Source organism: Sorex fumeus, unplaced genomic scaffold (assembly GCF_029834395.1).
Source record: "Sorex fumeus unplaced genomic scaffold, SorFum_2.1 ptg000012l, whole genome shotgun sequence".
Taxonomy (NCBI): Eukaryota; Metazoa; Chordata; class Mammalia; order Eulipotyphla; family Soricidae; genus Sorex; species Sorex fumeus.
The window spans coordinates 844,874-872,412 of record NW_026606069.1 but is presented as its reverse complement, the minus strand read 5'-3'; the positions used below and the strand labels follow the sequence as shown (position 1 = coordinate 872,412).

Below are 27,539 nucleotides of genomic sequence, written 5' to 3'. Positions count from 1 at the left end.
TTAGTCCTCACCACTCTGTGATTGTGCCACCATTTATTTACCTCTTTGCCTATGTGAAAATCTTAATATTGTCTTTGAATTTTCGCATTCCTAAACTTCACCCAGTCCATCAAGAGCAAACCCTGCGCTCAGTAGCATGAAAGTGCTCCTGCTTTGGCCATGTCCCTGCCCATGTCCACAGCTGTTAGGGTGCTAACATTGCACGCAGCCAACCCAGGTTTGGTCCATAGCATCCCAAATAGTCCCTGAGCACTGTCACGAGTGATTCCTAAATGCAAAGGCTGGAATAATATTGAGATTCGCCAGGTAGCACTGTAGCACTGTCATCCTGTTGTTCATCGATTTGCTTGAGTGGGCACCAGTAGCATCTCACAACAAATTGTGAGACTTGCTGTTACTGTTTTTGACATATTGGATACGTCACGGGGAGCTTGCCAGGCTTTGCCGTGCGGACGAGATACTCTCGGTAGCTTGCTGGGCTCTCCGAGAGGGGCGGAGGAATCAAACCCAGGACAGCTGTGTGCAAGGCAAATGCCTTACCCGCTGTGCTATTGCTCCAGCTGGTAGGACATTTGCTTTGCACATAGCCGACCGGGGCGATCTGGGTTCAATTCCTCTACCCCTCTCAGAGAGCCCAACAAGCTACCAAGAGTATCTCGTCCGCATGTCAAAGCCTGGCAAGCTCGCAGTGACGTATTCAATATGCCAAATATGCCCACATGGGCAATATTCTATTTTTTTATTTTATTTTATTTTATTTAGTGAAACACTATCGCTGGAGTGATAGCACAGTGGTAGGGTGTTTGCCTTGCACGCAGCCAACATGGCCAACCCGAGTTCGATTCCTTCGCCCCTCTTGGAGAGCCCGGCAAGCTACGGAGAGTATCTCGCCCGCACGGCAGAGCCTGATAAGCTCCCTGTGATGTATTTGATATGCCAAACACAGTAACAACAAAGTATCCAATGGAGACGTTACTGGGCCCGCTCAAGCAAATCAACAAACAACGGGAGGGCTTTTACCTTTACCTTTTACCTTAGTGAAACACCATGAGGTACAGTTGTAGACTTACAAATTTTTGTGCTTGGGTTTCAGTTATAAAATGATCAACTACCATCCCTCCACCAGTGCCCATTTTCCACCACCACTGGTCCGAGTATCCCTCCCACCCCCCATTCCTCCCACCCTATCCTGCTTCTGTGTCAGGGCATTCCCTTTTGTTCTCTCTCTCCTTTTGGGTGTTGTGGTTTGCAAACAAGGCATTGAGTGGTAATCATTTTCGGTCTATAATTTACTTTCAGCATGCTTCTATTGCCACATGGAAATATTCTATATGCCAAACACAGTAAAAACAAGTCTCACAATGAAGATGTTACTGGGCCCACTAGAGCTTCACCAGGTATGGACCAAAAAGAAAACAAATAAAAAAATAATCAATTTTATTTCATTTCTTAGTATATTTTTTGTTTGATTGCTTTCACCCCAAATTAGCAGTGCTCCAGGCTTAACTCTGGCACTGTGCTCAGGTTCATATTTGATGGGGACTAGGGATATGTGGAATAGGAATAATTGGTACTAGGGACCAAAGCTGGTGAGCTTCATGCAGGTGAACGCCCTACCGACTGTACTCTCTCTCTCTGACTCCATAAAAAGAAACACATTTTGGTAAGAGGTTGATTATTCTTGATTATGGGCTCACAAAATTACTTGACATATTTTCAAAGCCACGCGGGTTCCAGGTCCGAGACCTCCAAGCCTACTCGGATTGGAGTCAAGCATCTTCCACCCAGATCCTCCAAATTCCAGTAGGCGGGGGTCACACCCACCACCTGGCCCCCTGGCACCGTGTAATCCCATCAGCGGCCAAGACTCAGAGACTATAAAATCCAGATCCCGGAACCGCGCAGCCGCGTGACATCTTATCAGAACTTTTTTTTATGACATCTTATTGTCTCATTCCTACTTTGGACAAACTTGCAGGCTATCGAACGTAGCCTGCGCACAGGGCAGAGTCTGGCAAACTCCCCGTGGCGTACCAAATATGCCAAATACCAGTAGCAACGATGGGTCTCATTCTCCTAAAGAGCCTTGAATATAATCTCAGGGCTAGGATGATAGAGAAGTTACTGGGGCCTGCTCGAGGCAATCAACGAATAACAGGATGATGAAATGAAATGAAATGAAAAATTTTCTAAAACCTTTTATTTTTGGAATGTTTTTATCCCAAAAAGCAGGGTACACTTAAAAATTGTTATTATATAATAATTATATATGTATCACTGTCACTGTCACTGTTCTCCCATTGTTTATTGATTTGCTCCAGCGGGCCCAGTAACGTCTCCATTATGAGATTTGTTATTACTGTTTTTGGCATATCGAATACGTCACAGGGAGCTTGACAGGCTTTGCCATATGAGCGAGATACTCTCTGTAGCTTGCCAGGATCTCTGAGAGGGGCAGAGGAATCGAACTTTGGTCGGTCGGTCGGCCTCATGGAAGGCAAACACCCTACCCGCTATACTATCTTTCCAGCCCCATTTTGTAACAAAAAGGAAAAAAAAAGAAAAAAGAAGAACTTTCTTTTCAATGTGAGAAAAGCATGGAACTTGTAACATACTAAACTCAAGAATTTCTAAGAAAGGAAACTAGTAGGAAAAACGTAGATACTACGAGCACATTTGTGAAACCTGAAAAATGCAATGTTAGAAAATAACTTGTTTTTTTTTTTGAATTTCAAAAGAACTTTGTTTTGTTTCCTGAACATTTTCTTTGTAAACTGCCTTTTAATAGAAATGTCAAAATGTCAGAAGTGTCTGAAGAGAAACCAAATAATCACCATTTTGGTGATAACCAAAAAGCTCTGTGTGCTCATAGAATGCTGCAAGTCTAAGTAATTCTCTGAGGGGTTCGAGCAATAGCACAGCGGGTAGGGCATTTGCCTTGCACGCGCCTGACCCTGGTTTGATTCCCAGCATCCCATATGGAGTAACCACTGAGCATCACCGGGTGTGACCCAAAAAGAAAAAAAAATCCTAAATAATTATCTAAAAAAGCCGAACCTGATATCTGAGCCCAGAGATTATCCTCAAAAGGCTAGGGATAATGGACCATGCATGGGACCACTGGAATAGAGCTGTTACCAAATGGATTCCATGGGACGTCAAACGATGGAGTGGCCGCCCACATATGAGATGGTCAGATCTGTTTGAGGCTCTTCATGTTCCTGGAGCGAGCAGATGCCATTGGGCTACACTAGCACGTGATATTTTTTTATTTTTATTAATTGTGAATGCTCATTAGAATTGTAGATTACCAAGGAAATTGATGAAAACGTTTGCATTGTTTATTAGCAGTTATTCAACAACGTTCCTCAGGGATGAGACAACTCAGAGTTTTTTTCCCTCTTTCAAGAATCTATTTGTTTAACTTTATTTCCTTAGCTTTTCCAAATTTCCTTTCATACTTTATATAAACACTGTGATTTTCAAAGTTCTTCATGAGTGACAATTCTTTAACATAAAATAAGTCTTAAAATATTATTGATCAAGAAGAAAAGAAAAGCTTTATCACTGTAAAATATTGGTGATTTATTGGGAAAAAATTAAAAATCACTAGGAAGGACTGATAATAATTGTCATGCATGTGACCTACCCAGATTGAATCTTGGGACCTCAAAGAGTTCCCCAAGACCATAAGGAGTGATAACTGAAGAATAAGCACTGAGCACTGCTAAAAGTGGTATAAAAAGAAACAACACAAAAGTCTCTCAGGGTAACTTAAAACACACTGATCTTAAAATTAAATTAAAAAAATGCATTCATCTGGGGAACATAAAGCAACAAAATGGGAGACTAACACCCAGGAGTGGCTGAGATTAGTACCAGGAATTTTGCTCCATGACTTGGAGGCTAGCCACACGTGCTAGGGGAAAAGGAAGCTCAGATAGAGAAGAGAGCACCAAATAAAGGGTGTTGTGAGGATCCTCCCAGGGTGGGAGAAGCATGCTGAAAGTAGACTATAGACCAAATATGATTGCCACTCAATGCCTCTCTTGTAAAACACAGGACCCAGAAGAAGAGAGAGAGAACAAGGGGGAATGCCTGCCACAGAGGCAGGGTGGGATAGGGGGGATGGGGTGTGGGAGGAATGCTGGGACCCGTGGTGGTGATGGATGGGCACTACTGGAGGAATGGGTACTTGATCATTGTATAACTGAAACCCACGGTCATGGTCCTCCCATTGTTCATCGATTTGCTCGAGCGGGCCCAGTAACGTCTCCATCGTGAAACTTCTTGTTACTGTGTTTGGCATATCGAATACATTACGGTTAGCTTGCCAGGCTTTGCCGTGCAGGCAAGATACTCTCAGTAGCTTGCCAGGCTCTCCAAGAGGGCCAGAGCTACGAACTCGGGTCGACCATGTTGGCTGCGTGCAAGGCAAACGCCCTACCGCTATGCTATCGCTCCATCACTAACTGAAACCCAAGCACAAAAATTTGTAAGTCTATAACTGTACCTCATGGTGTTTCACTAATAAAAAACTTTAAAAAAAATTCTGAGTTCAGCAATATAATAGAGAACAACGTTCTTGTCTTCCACAGAGCTGATTCAGCTTACTCTGCTGGAAAACAAATGGTAAAGTAAGTAAAAGTAAAGGCCCTCCCGTTGATCGTCGATTTTGCTCGAGTGGGCCCAGTAACGTCTCCATTGGAGACGTTGTTGTTACTGTGTCTGGCATATCGAATACTCTCGGTAGCTTGCCGGGCTCTCCGAGAGGAGCGGAGGAATCGAACTTGGGTCGGCCATGTTGGCCGCTTGTAAGGCAAACGCCCTACCCGGTAGGTACACTAAACCCTGCCAGGAGAAAACCCTGAGCACAGAGCCCAGAGTAAGTCCTGATCCCAGCTCCTTCTGATCCCAAACTAAGCAAAACAAGCAAACCTTCATGGTTGTCTGGCACTTCAGTATTCTCTTTATTTGTTTTATGGTGGGAACACACACCCTACAGTGCTTGGGGGTACTTGCCTGCCTCTGGGCTCAAGGATCACACCTGGCAAACACCTTACAGCCTCCACTATCTCTCTGATGCCAACAGCGCTCAGTTTCTAGTTTATTTATCATTTTTACTTTTCCTCAACAAGAATGGGATGTGGAACAAGAAGACAATTGAAGAAGGGCTTGCTTCCCCTGAAAGCTAGTTCCCTGAACATGGCATTCCTTGTGACAAAATAGAGCTCTGGGGCATCACTCCCCTCTATGAAAATCCTTTAATCCAGCCCCACCCTATCTCAGGGTGGTTCTCCTGAGCCCTACCCTAGGATGTATATAAATGCTGTGCTGAGTTCAGGGCAAGCATTGCCAGTCTGAAGTCTGCATCCTGCAAGGAGGGCAGCTCACCAACAGCAACAAGCACTGTGCAGGACCAGAATCAGGACCAAGGTGAGTAGTGATCAATCAGGGGTTTTGCCTTATGTAGAGCAGGGGTGGGGCAGAGAGATCAAAGTGGGGATGGAGAGGGAAGAGGGGTTGTGTTTCTTGCTGGGCCAGAGCTTAGCTCCCACAATTTCCTTTGTGCTCACTGTGTGAGGTTCTAGAGGGCAACTTTTTGACTATCTGATATCTATCTGAGTCCCAGAATTAAGTTCCCTTTCCTCTAATGTGAATGGGGTCATTTTCCCATTCACGGAGACTTGGCATCTGTGGAGCAATATTACTTGAAACAGGGGACCCTAATGCACGAGGGACCCTATTGCACGAGCAGTTCCTTTGGTCTTAGGAGAGTGAACTTGGAGAAGCCCTTGAGTCTAGAACTGTTCTGGTCATCAGAGAGACACATCCCTTAGAAACCCATATTGAGTTCAGGATAATGACTGAGTGTGTAACTGTTTTCCTGGCAGGAGAGAGCCTGAGGGTTTCAACTTTCTGAGGAAAATCACCCCCGACTTGCCCTTTCCCACACCCAAGGATGGAGGTGTGGGAAGCCCTGGCCAAAATGCAGCCAGACCTCATCTGTCGCATCTGCCTGGACTACATCAATGACCCGGTCACCATCGACTGCGGCCACAGCTTCTGCGACTCCTGCATCCGCATGTCATGGAAGGACCTGCAGGACACATTCCCTTGTCCCGTGTGCCGGCAGTCCCGCCAGGAGATGCGCGTTAGTGCCAACGCCCAGCTGGGCAGGCTGGTGGACCTGGCCAAGCTCCTGCACAGCTCCAGCAGCAGCGAGATGGCGGTGGCAGAGGAGGGCAGGTGTGAGGAGCACAGGCAGGGAGTGAGCCTCTTCTGCGAGGTTGACCAGGAGCTGGTGTGTCCCCAGTGCGCCCAGGGCCCTATCCACCAGGGCCACCAGGTCAGGTCCATAGGCGAGGCAGCGGCTCATCACAGACAGAGGCTTGGTGACTGCATCAAGTCCCTGAAGAAGCAGCTGCTAGAGCTGCAGAAGCTAGAAGTCGCCCAAGACAGAAACATCCTGCAGCTGAGAGAGGACATGGGAAAGCACAGGAATCAGCTGGCCTCGGAATTTGAGCAGCTCACCCAGTTTGTGGAGCGTGAGCACGAGGCTGCACTCCGCAGGCTGGCAGAAGAGGACAAACGCCTGCAGCAGCAGCTCAGGGCCAACCTGGAGGCCTACTCGGACCACATCTCGGAGCTGAAGGACCTCAGACGGGAGGTGGCAGAGCGAAGCGTGATGTCGGAGGAGATGGTGCTGAGGGGCGTGAGGGGCTTGTAGCAGCGCTGGGCGGGCCTGCAGCTCCCGGTCGTGCGGCCCCTTTGCTTCAGGCCGGTGGCCTACAGCCTCCCTCCTCTGTACTCGGCGCTCAACAGCATCATCCAGAGATTCCGAGAGCGCATCAGCCTGGACCCCGACACGGCCCACCCAAGCCTGCGTGTGTCCCAGGACCTCCAGTCGGTGACCTGCGTGAGGAAAAGGTCCAAAGGGGATGGGGACCCCGGGCCCTGGGATGACACCACCCAGCTGGTGGTCCTGGGCCGGGAGGGCTTCGCCTCTGGCCGCCACTACTGGGAGGTGCAGGTGGGCGCCAAGCCCGAGTGGGCCGTGGGCGTGTGCAGCGTGGTCCCTTCGGCGCAGACCTCACGGCCCCTGGCGGCTCCCAAGAGATGCTGGACGCTGCAGCTGCAGGACGGCGACTACCTGGCCGTGAGTGCGGGGGCCGAGCCTCTGGCTCTCAGAGACCAGCCCACGGCCATCGGCATTTACCTGGACTGGGAGCTGGGCCAGCTTTGCTTCTATAACGCCACCAACAGGTCTCACCTCCACTCTTTCACGGAGCCCTTTGCTCAAGAGCTCAAGCCCTACCTCCGCTTGGGGCCCGACTCCGCCCCTCTCTCTGTGGGCGCTGGCGGGGCTGAGGATGGGTGAGCATATCCTGGGCTTCCCCCCCTGCATCATGTGGACAGCTTGTGTTCTTGTAAATTTGGAATTCTTTGCATTAGGTGTCGGTGGTTAAGGTTGATGTGAAGAACTGTTCCCATTTTGTAACTCTTTGTAATTTTTAATGCCAACTATTTTATATCTTTATGTCTATTTCTAATAAAATAAAAATTTAATGGTTAATAAGTTATACTTCCTTTCCTCAACATGTTATTGTCAAAGACATTGCAAACTTTTCCGATCCAGTTTTACTAGACCTGGGAGGTGGGAGGTCCCTGGGACTTTTGGCTTATTTTTAACACAGGTTGTTTATTCTTAGAGAATATGTGTATTTCACCAGTTTTCCTCAATTCTGTAACACTTTAGCAGTTTCCTCTGAGCATGGATCAAGGATTATCTACTTTGCCCAGTTTGATGAGGACCAAATAATAAAATAAATAAATAATTATAAAAACAAAGATCTGAATTTGTTATTAATATATTGCTACACTTACAAACAAAATCACGAATCAGATGTCACACACTTTTGCAGTTCCCCCACTCAGAAATGTTTTACTTGGGGCTGGAGCAATTGCATAGCGGGTAGGGCTTTTGCCTTGCACGTAGCTGCCCCAAGTTCGATTCCCTGCATCCCATATGACCCTGTGAGCACTGCCAGGAGTAATTCCTGAGTGCAGAGCCAGAAGTAACCCCTGTGCATTGCCGGGAGTGACACCAAATAGAAAAATAATAATAATAATAATAATTTATTTGAGCCTTGTTATATAAATACCTTTTTCTCCTCCTGGCAAGAGAGAGCCCAAGGAGCTCTGCCTTGTGAGGAATAAAACTCCAGTTCTGCCCTTCCCACAGCTGAAAATGGAGGTGTTGGCAAAACTGGCCAAAATGCAGGCAGAGCTCATCTGTCCCATCTACCTGGACTACTCGGTCACCATCGACTTGGAGCACAACTTCTGTGACTCCTGCATAAGCCTCTCACGAAAGGACATGCAGGACAGATACTATTGCCCTGTCTGCGGGCAGCCCGACCAGGAGAAGAGTGTCAGTGCCATTGCCCAGCTGGGCAGGCTGGTCGACCTGGCCAAGTTCACTACAGCTCCAAAATGCTCACATTGTTTTCCCTCCCACTCTAAGGTGCTGAGTCTTTCCACCTCAGAGGTGTTCAATTGTCCTGCTTTGGAGCAGCAATAGGGAATGTGATTAGGTAGACTTCCTTTTCAGAGGAAAACCTCATTAACGGCTGCCCCCACGTGTCTATTTGCCTGTATTATGTCCACAACACACCTGTAAATAATCACCCTTCACTCCAACTTCCTAGAAGGAAGTTTTACTTGTGAATCCTTTGCCAGCAGAAAGAGTGACTCAATTTGGGTCATGTTAGGTACTGAATGATTCATGTACATAAAGTTGAGGAAAGAACTGGAGGCTCTGGTTCGTTCTATTCCTCTGACAGCATACAGCACAGTCTTGAAGACTAGCATCCACATGGAGTATGGATTGAGGCATATTTCCTTTTATAATATGAGAACGGTCTTATACTCATTTTTTTTAAAATTTCTGTTTCTACTGTTATGTAATGGTCGGAAGCGATAGCACAGTGAGTAGGGCATTTGCTTTGCATGCGGCTGACGTGGCCGATTTGGGTATGATTCCTGCACACCTCTCAGAGAGCCCGGCAAGCTACTGAGAGTATCCCGCTTGCACAAAAAGCTTGGCAAACTACCCGTGACGTATTTGATATGCCAAACAGAGTAACAAATGTCACAACGGAGACGTTGCTGTGTCTGCTAGAGCAAATTGATGGACAACGGGAGGACAGTGACAGTGATTTATTTATTTATTTATTTATTTATTTATTTATTTATTTTTGTGGCCACAGCAGGTGATGCTCAGGGCTTACTTTTGGCTCTATTCTTGGAAATTACTCCTTACTGTGCACATGGGACCAGATAGGATCCTAGGGGTTGAACCTGGGACAGTGTGTGCAAAGCAAATACCCCACCAGCTATTCTATGGGTCCATTCTATTGTCATGTTTTCTAGAAAAAAGAGAAATGGTGTATACTGGCAATGAGTTCTTTAGAATTAATACAGTAAAGATTGAGATTGAAGAAATAACTTTCACTAGTCCTAAATGAGCAATTTTTAAAGAACAGAACCACTTTTTGGTCACAGGAAGTAAGGCAGATAAGACTTTAATTGACACCAGTACAGACCTATAGGATCCTGGACCCCTTGAAAAGGTGCCCGAGCATGTCTAAAAATGTGAGAAGCACATAAAGGTTGATCATCAAAAGTTTCAAGGTCTTCTTGACAAGAAAGACCACAGCAATGGACTGATTTTTTTTAAATTAGTGAAACACCATGAGGTACAGTTGTAGATTTACAATTTTTTGTGCTTGGGTTTCGATTATACAATGATCAAATACCCATTCCTCTATCAGTGCCCATTTTCCACCACCATGGATAATATCCCTCCCACCCCCATCCCCCCCATCCCACCCTGCCTCTGTGGTAGGCCATTCCTTTCGTTCTCTCTCTCCTTTTGGATGTTGTGATCTGCAAAAGAGGCATTGAGTGGCAAACATGTTCAGTCCATAGTCTACTTTCGACATGCATCTCCCCTCCTGGGAGGATCCTCCAAACACCCTTTATTTGGTGCTCCCTTCTCTATCTGAGCTGCCCTTTTCCCTAGAATGCCCGGCTGGCCTCTAAGCTATGGAGTAATCCTCTTGGTGCTGATCTCAGCTATTCTTGGGTATTAATCTCATATCTTGTTACTTTATATCCCCCAGATGAATGCAATCTTTCTATATCTATCCCTCTCTTTCTGACTCATTTTGCTTAGCATGATACTTTCCATGATGTACCACTTGTATGTAAATTTCATGACTTCATCTTTTCTAACAGCTACATAGTATTCCATTGTGTAGATGTACCAAAGTTTCTTTAACCAGTCATCTGTTCTTGGGCACTCAGATTTCTTCCAGTTTCTGGCTATTTTAAAGAGTGCTGCAATGAACAAACAAGTGCAGATGTCACTTCGACTTACATTTTTGCCTCTCTGGGATATATTCCCAGGAGTGGTATTGCAGTGTCAAATGGGAGCACAATTTCTAATTTTTTGAGAATCGTCCATATTGTTTTCCAAAAGGGCTGAACCAGTCGGCATTCCCACCAACAATGAAGGAGTGTCCCTTTCTCGCCACATCCCCACCAGCATCAGTTGCTTTTGTTCTTTTGAATGTGGGCCAGTCTCTGAGGTGTGAGATGGTATCTCATTGTGGTTTTGATATGCATCTCCCTTGATGATTAATGTTGTAGAGCATTTTCTCATGTGCTTTTTTGCCATTCTGATTTCTTCTTTGAGAAAGTTTCTGTTCATTTCATTGCCCCATTTTTGGATGGGGTTGGCTGTTTTCTTCTTGTGGAGTTCAACCAGTATTTTGCATATCCTGGATGTCAACCCCTTGTCAGATGTGTATTTGGCGAATATCCTTTCCCATTCTGTAGACTGTCTTTGTATTTTGGTCACTGTTTCTTTGGAGGTGCAGAAGCTTCTTAGTTTAAGATAGTCCCATTTATCTATCTCTGCTTTCACTTACTCAGCCAGTGGCGTGGCGTCTTTGAAAATACCATTAGCCTCAATGTCATGGAGGGTTTTGCCAACTTTGTTTTCAATGTACCTTATGGTTTCTGGTCTGATGTTGAGGTCTGTAATCCATTTTGATCTTACCTTTGTACATGGTGTTAGGCAGAGTTCTGAGCCCATTTTTTTGCATGTAGCCATCCAGTGATGCCAGCACAATTTGTTAAAGAGGCTTTCCTTACTCCACTTCACATTTCTTGCACCTTTATCAAAGATTAGATGATCACATGGTTGAGGGGAGATGTCAGTGTATTCAAACCTGTTCCATTGGTCTGCAGTTCTGCCTTTGTGCAATGGACTGATTTTTATGTAGGCATAAAGCTCCATCTGGGGGCAGCTTAGGATAAAACTTATGAAACTACTCTTCCCCTGCGTCTCAAACCTGATATTGCGCTCCCAGTTCTGTCCTCCGTAGAAGCCCATGTTTTCTCTGAATGAGTTATTCTCCTCTTTCATTCTTCATAATCTCTCTCTATAGAAATTTTACTTAAAAAAGGAAGATGATATGGGGGGTATTATATGAATATAAATATAAAGTAGTTTGGGGGTCACACCTCGCATTGCTCAGGGCTTATTCCTGCATTCTGTTCTTAGGGATCCCTCTTGGCAATGCCTGGTATACCATTGAGGTGACAGAAATTGAATGTGGGTTTGCGTGCAAGGCCAGCCTTATTGGTTAAAGTACATTCTGGCCTATAACTGTAGATGTGAAATCCTGTGATAACCATGATGGAATTTTCACAAAGTGGGTGGGACAATTCAGATTTCAAACAGCAAAGACCTCAGGTCTCTCTGGGTAGAGGCAGTGCAGGGTTGGCCTGGTGCTGAGCTGAGAGAACACACAAAAGTTCAGGTTATAAGGTAGGGACTCCCCAACAATAAAATGAAGGGGTGGGGCAGAATACAGCAGGTAGGACATTTGCCTTGCACCAACCCCATATAGTTTTTCCTTCAAGTCCACCATGAGAGATACCTTAGGACAGAGCCAGAAGTACACCTTGAGCACAGCTGAGTATCACCCCAAACGAAAACCGAAAACTAAAACCAAAACCAAGAAAATGAAGTTCCGGAGCCAGGGCTGTGGACATGTGTGATCGTTGCACTTTTGGGGCTTTCCCTGATTCTTGTATCTCTGTTCAATGTTTGATAGGATCAAACTGAAATCCGGAAGTCTTTACTAGGAAATATCAATTTCTCCTAAGAAAGTATAAGTGATTATACAAATCTCGTGATCTTCACAATCAACCATTTTCAGGGATCTCTGGAGGTCTGTGATATTGTTTTCTATCTAGTATGGAAATTATTTTTTGATTGACATGTCAACCTCATCAATTAATTACTTCCTGCTTCTTTCCTAGAATAATTTTCTCATTCCAAAACTTCACCCAGTCCACCCTGTGTACGCTCTCCTGGCCTGTGCCCTTTGCCCTGTAAATGTCTCCTCACATCCCCTGAGGGCCACATCAGTGCCTGTGGAAAAACTTTATCCTGTTGAACACAAGAAAACTCTTATCTGTTAGATAATACTTAAAGAATATTTCTAATTTCATTGCAAAATTTTAATTTAAATGAATAGCACTGTAGTCCTGTGGTTCATCAATTTGCTCGAGCCGGCACAAGTAACGTCTCAATTATGAGACTTGTTCTTATTTTTGTTTTTGGCATATTGAATACTTCATGGGGAGTTTGCCAGGCTTTGCCGTGAGGGTGGGATACTCTCAGTAGCTTGCCAGGCTCTCTGAAAGGGGCAGAGGAATTGAACCCGGGTCGACCATGGCAAGGCAAAATGCTCAAACTCCTGCGTTCACTCCAGCCGGAACTTAAACTCATATGCCAAATTAAATCTGAATAATACTAGCTTCCAGCCTTCTTATACCATTACTTACAATAAGGTTCATTATCACACATTTGGGCTATACCTGGTTAAAACATAAAACATTAAGGAGCACAATCCATAAGTATATTTTTTAATTTCAGCAACTAGATGGAGGAAATAGCTTAAAAAGCTGGAGCAATTCTTGAGAACGAGCAAAAGTCTGCAAATGCAGTACAAAATAGCATAGTAGAAAGTGTCTAGGAATTTTCGAAACAGAGATAACTATGGGAAAATAATAAACTAGAAACAAATGAGCTAAAAATACACAGTAGGTCACCAATGAACTGAAGTTGCCCAAGACAAGTATTTTAGGTGTTCTGTGGACTAGTGGCTGGGGTGCGGTGATGATTCTAGCATTGCTAGGGACTTGCTTGGCTTAAGAGATTCACTTGATACAAAAGTCTCTCCTGTCAGTTTTCCCAGGCAAACAGGAAAGGGGGTAGGGGGGAAGAAGGCTTTTAGGAGATGTTTGAAAAGCTTTATTTACAGTGAGCGTTTCAACATCAGGGGAAGGAAACATAGCACATACCACATTATCCTCCAGTATGCTCACATCATTAGTCTCTAACGATATGCATTGTAAGAGAATTCGATAAAGGTCCAATAGCAAAATAGGGTATCACTTTTTCTGAGAATGTACCAGTGAGCCTAAGCAAACATGACCTGTTAGTCATATTAAAAACAGAATGTTCTCCCATTTCATAATCCAGAAAAACACCAATTCGTATTCTCAAAATTTTTTCTGGCTGTTGAATGCACATATTACCAGGGAGAGTTAAGGCTAGATCTGATTGCTATATTTCACTTACAGAGTAGGGAAGTGTCAAAATATGATTGCAGAAAGATTTTTCACACACTCCGAGGGAACATTTACCTATGCCTTTCACTTCTACCTGCCAAAAATGCCTGCCTCCATCAAAGGCCTCACAACAGAGCACACCTAGGAAAGGAGTATTCTCAACATGGGGGTGATCCAGCAGGAGTGGGAGACTTGTTATAAGGTTGACTCTTTTTCTATCTTTGGAGACAGTCAGACTTGGATGGGCAGTCTTAGGATCCTGGAATTAGCTCATCATTTTGTGCAGACCAACATAATGGGGAGGAAGAGCATAGCTCTCTTTTTTGGATTCACATGAGGAGACTGCAGGGGAGGGAAGGTTTTCATACGTACTCTAAAGGTTCTCAACACTTGCTAGTACATTCTGGTCAGCCTGCAAACACTTCTCTGTTATGTCACGTGAGAGATTTTTCACCGTGTCCATACTGCTTAAAATTTGACTCTTATTCTGCACTATCTTTTCTTCCATCTCTCTCTCTCTATTGAGCAAGCTGGCATGAATTGAAAATTGATCTTCTCTCAAGGAAAGTTTGAACTGCTCAAATTCAGCGTGTAGTTCTCTTTTCCAAGATGCTATCTTCCACCTCCCTCCCACACTCTGTGCAATTTGATTTTCACACTCCTTCTTAGCATCGCTCATCTTTGTCTTCAGAAGTTCTATGAATCCTTTGAGCTTCTTCCTTTGACTCTCTGCAGCTCTGTCAGTGGGGATCAGGTGGTGACCCTGGTGGTGAGTGGAAACTCGACACTGAGGACACAACGGCTGCTGGTCCTCCTCACAGAACAGGTCCACGGCCTCATTGTGCTTCTCACACAGGGGTTTCTCTGCCTGCCATTTCCTTTTGCTCCTTCCAGTGGGGAGCTGCTTAAGGACTTCTGTGACGTGACGCAATTGGTTGTTCCTCTTGAAGTTCCTGTCAGGGCAGTGGTGGAAGCAGACAGGACACGGGAAGACGTCCTGGAGGTCAACCCAGCACTGGTGGATGCAGGAGTCACAGAAGTTGTGCCCACACTCAAGGGTCACTGGTTCTCTCAGGTAATCCAGACAGCGAGGGCAGCTGGCCTCTGCTGGTATCTCACAGGGAAGCTGAAAATGCCATTGGTGAGGAATAGGGTTAGCTGACGAAGTTCCTTTGAGAAAGTTCTGGTTCTCCACCCACTCTAAGGTCAGAAGCAACGTTCTTCTTAGCACGCACACTGTGAGGAAAACTGATCTCTTTCCAGGTTCCCAGCAAGTTCTAGTACCACAAACTTGTTTTTGATTTCTCCTCTTCAGATCCTGAGTCAGCTGCCAAGTGAGAGTGGGGACAGATGATCACCGATGACAATGTCTGGGAATCTGGGTCCCCTTCACTCAGTTATCTTGGCATTTTGGCGTTTTCTGTTACAAAACAGGCACAAGAAATTGATGAAATTATGTCAAGTCGAGAATATCCAAGTAACTTTGTTTTGATAACTTCACAACACACTGTCAAAAGAAAAAAATTACACCTATAACAAGTGATACATATATCAATGCAAAGTACAGAAATTGTCTAAAACAAATATGTATTTTGGAATATATATGTATATATATAGCATATTAAATGATAACCAAATGGAACTTAGCATCTTACTTGACTTTACTTCTGATAAAATCATGCTATTATGATTTACATATTAGAACAGAGTATATTGTAGAGGATTTCCACCAAAGGTCACCTGTAGTGTGGAATTTGCTTCGTGAGATTAGAGAAGAGATAGAATGGCACAATGTTGTATGGCTAGATTGATTAGGATTAGAATACGCCTTTTTGTCCTCTTATCATTTGAATATGGTTTCTAATGAAAAAGTTTAAACTGGGAACCAAGCTGCTCATACCTCACTGTTGAGAGACTCGCAGGAGGAACTGAGTGTGGCCTCATGAGCAATCAGGTGACAAAGCAAAGCCACCACGTCACTCTCTTGGTTAGCCCTGCCTCTGACTTTTGGCTGTTCTACCCATAGAGTTGAGCGAAGAAGCCTGGGTGAGTGCTTACTGCCAGGTATGATAGGTGTTTTCAGAAGAGATGAGAGGGAGGGAGGAAGAGAGAGAGACAGAGAGACAGAGATCGAGAGAGAGAGAGAGAGAGAGAGAGAGAGTAGACCTAGTTAAAATAGAGAATCAGAGAGCAGAATAAGGATTGTGAACTCCCCATCCCCCCTCTTCTCATATATGACTAACATGCACACATCCTGTCCCTGGTAGAACTATCAGAAATCTGGACAGAGACTCGATGTGGTTAAATCAGAATTTCAGTCATGAAAAATTTAGTCATTATTTAGTAATGAATAACACCCTGATTGACTAAACCTTGATAGTCAAGAAGGAGAGAAGTACTCATTGTGAATAAACATCAGAATAATGGAAGCTGGGAAACAAATCTGACTGTTTGAAGAAGATGAATTCCAAGATCAGAAAATATTTAAAAAAAACATAAAAATGTTAAAAGAAGAAACTTCCAGAGATAGTTTGACATGAAGAGAAATATCCCTATTATAAGAGTCTCAAAGAAAAGAGAATATGGTGTTACATTTTGGAGGGAGAATTGAAGCTAAGAACGTCTCCAAGGCAAAGCTTGAATCATACACTCAGGTCCTGAAAGCTGTTTGTTGTTTTGTTTGGGGGCCACACCCAGTGGTACTCAGGGATTACTCCTATTTCTGCACTCAGGAATTACTCCTCCAGGGCTCAGGGATTTAGGAATAGAATAGGATACTTCAAAACACATCATAATGAAGAGTCAAAGATAAATCAAACCTAAGAGTAGAGGTAAAGGTAAAAGGTAAAGGCCCTCCCGTTGATCGTCGATTTGCTCGAGCGGGCCCGGTAACGTGTCCATTGGAGACTTTGTTGTTACTCTGTCTGGCATATCGCATACTCTTGGTAGCTTGCCGGGCTCTCCGAGAGGGGTGGAGGAATTGAACTCGGGTCGGCCATGTTGGCTGCGTGCAAGGCAAACGCCCTATCGCTGTGCTATCTCCTCCAAACTCTCTCTCATTTTATTTATATATATATATATATATATATATATCCATATATTTATATAGACAATGCACTAAGAAGTGACAGGGTTCGAAATTTTATGAATCTGCTTACTCCTTAACCATAGGTTAACAGCAATTGTTGACTCAGTGTGATGCTACATCACAGCGATACATTTCACACCCGTAGGTTAGAGCATCCTGTGCTTTTCCCTTGCCTCAGTTCCCACTTTGAGCTTCCAGATAACTGTTCTTTTTAAACTCTGCCAGAATACATACTGCTTAAGGTTAACCAGGCTTGTGATTTAGAACTCTAGTGCAATTAAAGCAAAGGCAAATTGAAAACCCCACAGCCACCCTCTAGCGCATGGAAACAGCTCCAGGAAAAGTGACTGTTGGGGACATTTGACAGCAAACCGAGCTGGGGCCTGCTTGGACGGTGAAGGAGAGGTGGGCTTCTCTATCCTACTCTTTCACCTGCAGTCCTCATTTCAAAATAATACAAATATGATGCTAATGATGGTGATGATAAAAATAATAATAAATATTATTTAATCATCTGAAGGAAGTTTTTGGAAAAATGTATTTCCCCACAGGCCAGTCAGATTGGAAGCAGAACTGTAGTTGGAGTGGAAATGAGTGGCCCTAAGGGTTTGGGGGCAAGTCCTCTATAGACTGGCAGCAGTAAGTAGGGGTCCTGGGGTGTGTGGGGTCCAGGGAGAGATCTGGGCCACAAGGAACTGCCTGAGAAAACCATGTGCTCAGGAAGTGCCTTTCCTGTAACTGCCATCACTGCAAAACACTGGGGTGACCAGAGCCAAGCTTGGAATTCTTAGTTCACAGGATGAAAACTTGCAGGACAGGGGGATGACTCTGCAGTCCTCTGAAATTCCTTTCCCATCCCAGTTGTCTAGTTCTAGATTGTTCTTTTTTTAACTTTTTGGTAATTCCTGTACCTGTGTTATTAGGGATAATTTTACTATATAATTTTCTTTGTTGTTGTTGTTGTTGTTAAATTTGGGGCCAGACCCAGTGTCAGTGCTCATTGCCTGTTCCTGGCTCCAGGTGTGTGGCTTAGGATTGCTGTTCAGGGTGCTCAAAGCTTTAAGTGTTGCTGAGTAATTAACCCCTACGTTCCCGTGCTAAGCAGGCACTCCAGCCTTTCTGCAATTTCTCTGGACACTGAGTTGTTTTCTTACTCCAGAGCACTTTCCTCATTTCTATATATGTATTCTGGCTTTATTATTGTCACTGTTGGATATAACATGTATTTGGAAAAATTGCCCTGTCTCCATTATCAGACTGGCTCTCTACCAATGGACTTCAATGATAAAGTAGAAATTCTTTCCGTCTAGAATTCTGCTTTATGTGAAAACTTCCCTCCTGTAATCTGCCAAGCTTTTCTGAGCATGCTGCTTCCCTGGTGCTGTGTGTGGCATTCTCTTGTATGCAGGCTCTTTTCCTCTTGTGCCAGCCTGCAGAGCGTGGCCTCTTGCTCACGCTCCACAAAATGGGTGAGCTGCTCAAATTGCGAGGGCAACTGACTGTTATGCATTCTCACCTCCTCTCTCAGCTGCAGGAGCTTTCTGTCTTGGATGACTAAGAGCTTCTCCACCTTTGCCCGCTGTGTCTTCGGGAACTCATGTAGCCACCGAGCCTCTGTCTTTACTCATCTGCAGCCTCCTCCATGGGCCTGATGTGGTGACTCTGGTGGGCAGGACCCTGGGCGCACAGGGGACACACCAGTTCCTGGTCATCCTCGCAGAAGAGGTTCACTCCCTGCCTGTGCTCCTCACACATGCCCTCCTCTGCCAGCACCATCTCGCTGCTCCTGGAGCTGTGCAGGAGCTTGGCCAGGTCCACCAACCTGCCCAGCTGGGCGTTGGCACTAACGCGCATCTCCTGGCGGGACTGCCAGCACAAGGGACAAGGGAATGTGTCCTGCAGGTCCTTCCATGACATGCAGATGCAGGAGTCAGAGAAGTTGTGGACGGAGTCAATGGTGACGAGGTCATAGATGTTGTCTAGGAAGATGGGACAGATGACCTCTGGCTGCATGTTGGCCAGGGCTGCTGACACCTCCTCCATCGTCAGGTGTGGATGGGCAGCAATGGGATGTTTTTCCTCACAAGGCAGAGCTCCTTAGTTTCTCCAGCCAAAAAAAAATTCACCTACTCAGACCTCTGTTCTAAATTCAATATGGTTTTCTCAGGGATGGTCTCTGAGAATCCAGTGTATGTCTGGACTCAACGCCCTCCAAACAGTATTTACCAATAAGCCAATCAACTTCTGGGGCTTCATACATTAGGATCCCCTGTCTCACGTGATACTATTTCACATCATCACTCTCTGTGATGAGGAAAGAACCACATTCACATCAGAGGAGTGATCACTCAACTCTAGGATTTAGTATAAAATATTATCTGGTTAATCTCAATACCCACTCTGGTCCCCCATAACACCTAATTGATCCCTACTCAGCTTGGTTCTGACTGGCCTAGTACAGTGCCTGAGGCTACTGGAGAGCTACTCTCCTTGCAGGATGCAGACTTCAGCCTTGCACTGGGCACTGTTTGCTCTTCACTCAGCAGTGTGTTTATATACATCAGTGGTGGAGCTGGAGAGACTCATCCAGGAATGACTAATGGAGTGTAGGGAGAGGTTGAATTGATGAAGAGATTTCATCAATTTGATTGGTTGGTTCAATGATTGGTTGATGATGGGTTCCCCATAGCTCTATTCTGAGTCCACGGAACTACGTGTGGAGGGAAACTGTCTTTATTTCAGGAGCCTAATTTTAACTGTGTATCAAGCCCTTCCTCTTTGTTTACATGTACCGAATTTCATCTTTTCTTGACGGAAAGTAGAAATGTTCCATAAACTAGAAACAAAGCAGTGTTGGAGGCAGAGAGACAGTGGAGCATGTAAGGTGACAGCCAGCTGTGATCCCTCAACCCAGAGCCAGGAAAATGGCCTCAGCAATGTAGTGTTATCATGTGACGGTCATGGTCATGATCCTCCCGTTATTCATCGATTAGCTTGAGTGGGCCCAGTAATATTGTGAGACTTGCTACTGTGTTCTGCATATCGAATACGCCAGGGGTAGCTTGCCAGGCTTTGCCATGCGGGTGAGATACTCTCGGTAGCATGCTGGGCTCTCCGAGAGGGGCAGAGGAATCTAACTCAGGTTGGCCACGTTGGCTGCTTGCAAGGCAAATGCCCTCTCCGCTGTGCTAAACAAAGAAAATACCAAAGTATCATGCTATTCTGTGGGTTCATTCTCTCCCAAGGAAAGAGTCACTAGTCCCAGAATTTCCCCTTTTCAGGAAAATATTTTTCCTCGAATATGCATACTTTACTTCTGGGTGCAGCTAATAAAATTTGTGGTGGGGCTGGTGTCAGAATGGCATAGCCACAATTTCTACTACAAACACCTTGGTAGATTGTGGTGTCATAATAAAAAAAAATAATAAATGAATTAGCACCATAGTACTGTCCTCCCCTTGTTCATTGATTTGCTTATGCGGGCCCAGTAACATGTCCATTGTGAGACTTGTTGTTACTGCATTTGACATATCGAATACGGTCCCGGGTAGCTTGCCAGGCTTTGCTGTGTGGGCAAGATACTCTCAGTAGCTGCCAGGCTCTCCGAGAGGGGAAGAGACATCTAACCCGGGTCAGCTCGGTTGGCCGCATGCAAGGCAAATGCCCTACCGACTGTTCCATGGCTCCAGCCCAATAAATGAAGTTAACTGTTTTTTAAAATGACGTTGATTATTCCTCACCACTCTGTGATTGTGCCACCATTTATTTACCTCTTTGCCTATGTGAAAGTCTTAATATTGTCTTTGAATGTTCTCATTCCTAAACTTCACCCAGTCCACCAAGAGCAAACCCTGCGCTCAGTAGCATGAAACTGCTCCTGCTTTGGCCATGTCCCTGCCCATGTCCACAGCTGTGAGGGTGCTAACATTGCATGCAGGCAACCCAGGTTTGATCCATAGCATCCCAAATAGTCCCTGAGCACTGTCACGAGTGATTCCTAAATGCAAAGCCTGGAATAATATTGAGAATCACCAGGTATCACTGTAGAACTGTCATCCTGTTGTTCATCGATTTGCTTGAGTGGGCACCAGTAACATCTCACAACAAATTGTGAGACTTGTTGTTACTGTTTTTGGCATATTGAATACATCACGAGGAGCTTGCCAGGCTTTGCCATGCGGGTGAGATACTCTCGGTAGCTTGCTGGGCTCTCCGAGAGGGGTGGAGGAATCGAACCCAGGACAGCTGTGTGCAAGGCAAATGCCTTACCCGCTGTGCTATTGCTCCAACTGGTAGGGCATTTGCTTTGCACACTGCCACGAGTGATTCCTGAAAGTAAAAGGTGCAAGGCAAACACCCTACGTGCTGTGCTATTGTCCCAACTCTATCACTTGATCACTTTATCACTTGACATCCCATTACTCATTGATTTTTCTCAAGTGGGCACCGTAACATCTCCATTCATCCCTGTGGCATGCTAGTGTAGCCCAATGGTGTCTGCTTGTTCTAGGAACACGAAGAGCCTCAAAGCAATTGTTCAGGGTCTTGACAGACTAGTCTGAACATCTCGTGGGTGGGTTTCCACATTATCTTTTAATGTCACTTGGAATCCAGTCAGTAATTACACTAGTCCCACAGTCATCTCCAAATCTCATTATGTGTCCAGCCCATCTGATTTTTGACTCCTTGGCAAACAAGACAGCATCCCTGATTCTTGACCATCAATGGAGGTTGGAAAGCTGGATTCTTTCTCTCATTTGAGTGAACTGTGATACTCCAAGCATAGCTCTTTAAATTCCTCTTTGGGAGACCTGAATAACATTCTCATTCTGTTTTTGTAGGGCCCAGGTCTCTAAGGTGTATGTTAACGCAGGAAGAACAATGGGATCTAAAAGATGTGCCCAGAGCCAGAGGTCCTTTGTCCTCTTAGCTATTTCTTCAACACTCTTGAAGGCATTCCAAGACACTCTCTTCCTCCTGCGCAACTCAGGTGCCAGGTCATTCGTCATGTTGACTTCTTGACCTAGGTATATATAACTCATTCCATTCAGGTATATATAACTTCATTCCATTCAGAGCGAATTTATGTTCATCTTGTATATCTTTTTTCTTCATGTTGTAACAAAAAGGAAAAACAAGAAAAAATAAGAACTTTCTTTTCAATGTGAGAAAAGCACGGAGCTTGTAACATACTAAACTCAAGAATTTCTAAGAAAGGAAACTAGTAGGAAAAATATAGACGCTACAAGAACATTTGTGAAGCCTGAAAAATAAAACGTTAGGAAATAACTTGTAATTTATTTTTTTATTTTGGAATTTCAAAAGAACTTTGTTTTGTTTTGTGAACATTTTCTATGTAAACTGCCTTTTTTTTTAAGGAAAGTATGATTCTTTTTAATTTCTTGCCTGATATGGAAACCAAACAGAATTGAATGCACAGTAAAATTATTTTGGAAAAATAATGCACACTGCTTAACTAAAGGTTGGATATAAAACACAAAGTATATTTATTTGAATATTGGATGATTATCTTTTAGTGACTACACATTTATAATTTGTTATTTCCCTAGTTGTAATATTATTTCCTACAGGGAGAAGTTATTTTTATTTTTTTCTCATAACTTTATTTATTTATTTTTCTTCTTATATTTATTTATTGAATTACTGTGGGAAAAGTTACCAAGCTTTCAGGTTTAAGTCTCGGTAATACAATGATCAGACACCTTTCCCTTCACCAGTACTCATTTTTCATTTTTCACCACCAAGAACCCCAATATACCCCCCTCCCACCCCTCCCAATGCCTGTGAGGCAGAGGATTTCTACTTAACTCTTCTCTACATTGATTACATTCATTATTTTGACAAAAGATGCACCATTATTATTTAGAATTCACCCCCCCAACAATCATAACTGCTGAAAAGGGATTGTTAAATACTTTGTGTAAACTGCCTTTTAATAGAAATGTCAAAATGTCAGAAGAAGCTGAAGAGAAACCAAATAATCATCAATTTAGTGATAACCAAAAGGCTCTATGTGCCCATGGAATGCTGCAAGTCTAAATAAAATCTCTGGAAAGCCGAACCTGATATCTGAGCCCAGAGATCACCCTCGAAAGGCCAGGGATAATGGACATGATACCATGCATGGGACCGCTGGACTAGAGCCAATACCAAATGGATTCCACAGGACGGTGGAGTGGCCGCTCACCTATGAGATGGTCAGATCAGTTTGAGGCTCTTCATATTCCTGGAGCGAGCAGATGCCATTGGGCTACACTGGCACGCGATTTTTTTTTATTAATTGTGAATGCTAATTAGAATTGCAGATTACCAAGGAAATTGTTGAAAATATTTGCATTGTTTATTAGCAGTTATTCAACAAAGTTCCTCATGTATGAGACAACTCATTTTTTCCCTCTTTCAAGAATCTATTTGTTTAAATTTATTTCCTTGGTTTTTCCAAATTTCCTCTTATACTTTAGATAAACACTGTGGTTTACAAAGATCTTCATGAGGGAAAACTTTTTTATGTAAATGAGTGTTAAAATATTATTGATCAAGAAGAAATGCAAAGCATTATGACTGTAAAATATTGGTGACTTACTGGAAAAAATGAAAAAATCACTAGGAAGGACTGATAATACTTGTCATGCATGTGACTACCCAGATTGAATCTTGGGACCTCAAAGAGTTCCCCAAGTACACGAGGAGTGATATCTGAAGAATAAGCCCTGAGCATTGCTAGATGTGGCAGAAAAAAAACAGCACAAAAGTCTCTCAGGTGATGTTTAACACATTGAACTTCAGGACAAAATGAAATTAAATAAAAATTCTGAGGTCAGCAATATAATAGAGACTAAGGTTCCTGTCTTCCCCACAGCTGATCCAGTTTATTCTGCTGGAAAACAATTGGTAGGTACTTCAAACCCTGCCAGGAGTAACCCCTGAGCATAGAGCCCAAGGTAAGTCTGATCCCAGCTCTTTGTGACCCCAAACTAAGCAAAACAAACAAGCCTGCTGTGCAGTCTGGCACTTCAGTATTTGTTTATTTGCCTCTTTGTTTATTTGTTTTATGGTGGGAACACACACCCTACAGTGCTTGGGGGTACTTGCCTGCCTCTGGGCTCAAGGATCACACCTGGCAAACACCTTACAGCCTCCACTATCTCTCTGATGCCAACAGCGCTCAGTTTCTAGTTTATTTATCATTTCTACTTTTCCTCAACAAGGATGGGATATGGAAAATGAAGACAATTGAAGAAGGGCTTGCTTCCCCTGAAAGCTAGTTCCCTGAACATGGCATTCCTTGTGACAAAATACAGGTCTGGGAAATAACTCAGCCCTCTGAGAATCCCGTGAGTTGAGCCCCACCCTATTGCAGGGTGGTTCTCCTGAGCCCTACCCTAGGATGTATATAAATGCTGTGCTGAGTGCAGGGCAAGCAGTGCCAGCCTGAAGTCTGCATCCTCCAAGGAGAGCAGCTCACCAACAACACCGAGCACTGTGCAGGGCCAGAATCAGGACCAAGGTGAGTAGTGATCATCACAGGTATTGCCTTATGTGGGACAGAGGTGGGGCAGAGAGGTCAAACAGTGGGTGGGGGGGGGGGGGGGATGTGCTTCTTGCTGGGCCAGAGCTTAACTTCACAGCATCTTTCCTGCGCACTTTGTGCAGGTGCTAGGGGGCACCTATTTGACTATCTGGTATCTATTTTCTTTATACTGAGTCCCAGAATTAAGTTCTCTTTTCTCTGATGTGAATGGGGTCATTTTCCCATTCACAGAGAGTTGGCATCTATGAAGCAATATTACTTGAAAGGTAAGGTAAAGGTAAAGGCCCTCCTGTTGATCATCGATTTGCTCGAGCGGGCCCAGTAATGTATCCATTGAAGAGTTGTTGTTACTGTGTCTGGCATATCGAATACTCTCGGTAGCTTGCAGGGCTCTCCAAGAGGGGCGGAGGAATCGAACTCGGGTCAGCCATGTTGGCCGCTTGTAAGGCGAACACCCTACCGCTGTGCTAATGCATGAGGCTCGGAGCAGTTCGATTGGTCTTAGGAGAGTACACTTGGAGAAGCCCTTGAGTCTAGAAGTGTGCTGGTCATCAGAGAGACCCATTCTTAGATGAGCTCAGGACAAATGACTGAGTGTGTAACTGTTTTCCTGGCAGGAGAGAGTCTGAGGGTTTCAACTTTCTGAGGAAAATCACCCCCGACCTGCCCTTCCCGCACCCAAGGATGGAGGAGGTGTCGGCAGCCCTGGCCCAAATGCAGCCAGACCTCATCTGTCACATCTGCCTGGACTACATCAATGACCCCGTCACCATCGACTGTGGCCACAGCTTCTGTGACTCCTGCATCCGCATGTCATGGAAGGACCTGCAGGACACAATCCCTTGTCCCGTGTGCCGGCAGTCCCGCCAGGAGATTCGCGTTAGTGCCAACGCCCAGCTGGGCAGGCTGGTGGATCTGGCCATGCTCCTCCAGAGCTCTGGGAGCAGCGAGATGGCACGGGCAGAGAAGGGCAGGTGTGAGGAGCACAGACAGGGAGTGAGCCTCTTCTGCGAGGATGACCAGAAACTGGTGTGTTCTCTGTGTGCCCAGGGCCCTGCCCACCAGGGCCACCACATCAGGTCCTTGGCTGAGGCAGCGGCTCATCACAGACAGAGGCTCAGCGGCTGCATCGAGTCCCTGAAGAAGCAGCTGGCAGAGGTGCAGAAGCGAGATGTCGCCCAAGACAGAAACCTCCTGCAGCTGAGAGCGGACGTGGAAAAGCACAGAAGTCGGCTGGCCTCGGAATATGAGCAGCTCACCCAGTTTGTGGAGCGTGAGCACGAGGCCGTGCTCTGCAGGCTGGCAGAAGAGGACAAACGCCTGCAGCAGCAGCTCAGGGCCAACCTGGACACTGAAAGACCTCAGACGGGATGTGGCCGAGCGGAGCATGATGTCCGAAGAGATGGTGCTGAGGGGCGTGAGGGGCCTGCAGCAGCGCTTGGCAGGCCTGCAGCCCCCGACCGTGCAGCCCCTGCGCTTCAGCCTCCCTCCTCTGTGCTCGGCGCTCAACAGCATCATCCGGAGATTCCGAGAGCGCATCAGCCTGGACCCCAACACGGCCCACCCCAGCCTGCGCATGTCCCAGGACCTCCAGTCGGTCACCTGCGTGAGGAAGAGGTCCAAAGGGGATGGGGACCCCGAATCCTGTGATGACACCACCCAGCTGGTGTTGCTGGGCCGGGAGGGCTTCGCCTCTGGCCGCCACTACTGGGAGGTGCAGGTGGGCGCCAAGCCCGAGTGGGCCGTGGGCGTGTGCAGCGTCGCCCCTTCGGCCCAGGCCTCGCGTTCCCTGGAGGCTCCCAAGAGATGCTGGACGCTGCAGCTGCTGGACGGCGACTACCTGTCCGTGGGCACAGCGGCCGTGCCTCTGGCTCTCAGGGACCAACCCGTGGCCATTGGCGTTTACCTGGATTGGGAGCTGGGCCAGCTTTCCTTCTACAACGCTGCCGACAGGTCTCACCTGCACTCGTTCACCGAGCCCTTTGCTGAAGAGCTCAAGCCGTACTTCCGCGTGGGGCCGGACTGTGCCCCTCTGTCTGTGGACTCGGGGAGGGCAGAGGAGGGGTGAGCACACCCTGGGCATCCCCCCTGCCTCATGTTAACAGCTGGTGGTTTTCTAAATTTAGAATTTTTTGCATCAGGTGTTGATACTTAAGGAAGATGGGGGAAGAAATGTTCCCATTTTGTAACTCTTTATAATGCAAAACCAATTATTTTGTATCTTTTTTTAATAAGAAAAACTTGAAGAACAGACATTTGTAGTTTCATATTTTCTTTCATCATAAAGTTATTTTCTAATACATTGCAAAATATCCATGTGCACGCTCACTACTTGCTTTTCTCTAGTGCTGGAATGTTCTGCTTGTTCCTGGACACTGTTTATTCTCAGTGATTATGTATGTTCAACCAATTTTCCTCAATTTTGTAACCCTTTCGTGGTTTTTTCTGAGCATGAAGCAAGCATTATCCCCTAAGCCCAGCTAGGTGAGGCCCAAATACTAAAATAAAGGAGCACTGCATTGCAGTGTCCTCCCACTGTTCATCGATTTACTCGAGTGGCCCCAGTAACGTCTCCATTTCGAGACTTGATGTTACTGTGTTTGGCATATTGAATAGGTCACAGGGAGCTTGCCAGGCTTTGCTGTATGGGTGAGATACTCTGGGTAGCTTGCTGGGCTCTCCAAGAGGGGCGAAGGAATAGATCCTGGGCTGACCGAAAATAAATAAATAAAAGATAAAACAAAACAAGTTCTGAATTTTTGATGAGTATATTGTTAAAATTACAGACATAATTAGGAACCAGATAACACACTTTTACACACCCCCCACTCAAGATTGCACCCCTCAGAATGTAGGCACAAGAAAGGTTTGGGGATGATCCCTTCCTTCTTCCTTCCTTGGCTTCTCTGACGCTCACCCTTCCCCCACCCACCCAGTGTGGAAAGCTGGTGGTTTTTTAGATTTCGGGGTGACTGCATAAGTGTTCACTTTCAGTGAACATGGGGGAAAATGATCTCTTTCTCATAATTCTTTTCTTTGGGGGGGGTCACACCTGGCAATGCAAAGGGGTTACTCCTAGGTCTGCACTCAGGAATCACTCCTGGCGGTACTCGGGGGACCACATGGGATGCTGGGAATCAAACCCGGGTTGGCCGCGTGCAAGGCAAATGCCCCACTCACTGT

At 45.3% G+C, this 27,539-nt stretch overlaps 2 protein-coding genes across 2 annotated transcripts; both read left to right on the top strand.

Moving 5' to 3' along the window:
- The first annotated feature begins 5,962 nt into the window (after window positions 1–5,962).
- LOC130020467 (tripartite motif-containing protein 75-like) lies at window positions 5,963–7,381 on the top strand. The gene is made up of 2 exons (XM_056111080.1): window positions 5,963–6,690; window positions 6,781–7,381. Exons 1-2 carry the CDS (start codon window positions 5,963–5,965, stop codon window positions 7,379–7,381), a joined length of 1,329 nt encoding a protein of 442 aa, XP_055967055.1.
- Window positions 7,382–25,040: 17,659 nt separating this feature from the next.
- On the top strand, window positions 25,041–26,424 carry LOC130020466 (tripartite motif-containing protein 75-like). The gene is made up of 2 exons (XM_056111079.1): window positions 25,041–25,629; window positions 25,715–26,424. The coding sequence occupies exons 1-2, from the start codon at window positions 25,041–25,043 to the stop codon at window positions 26,422–26,424; spliced, it is 1,299 nt and encodes a 432-aa protein (XP_055967054.1).
- Window positions 26,425–27,539: the final 1,115 nt, after the last annotated feature.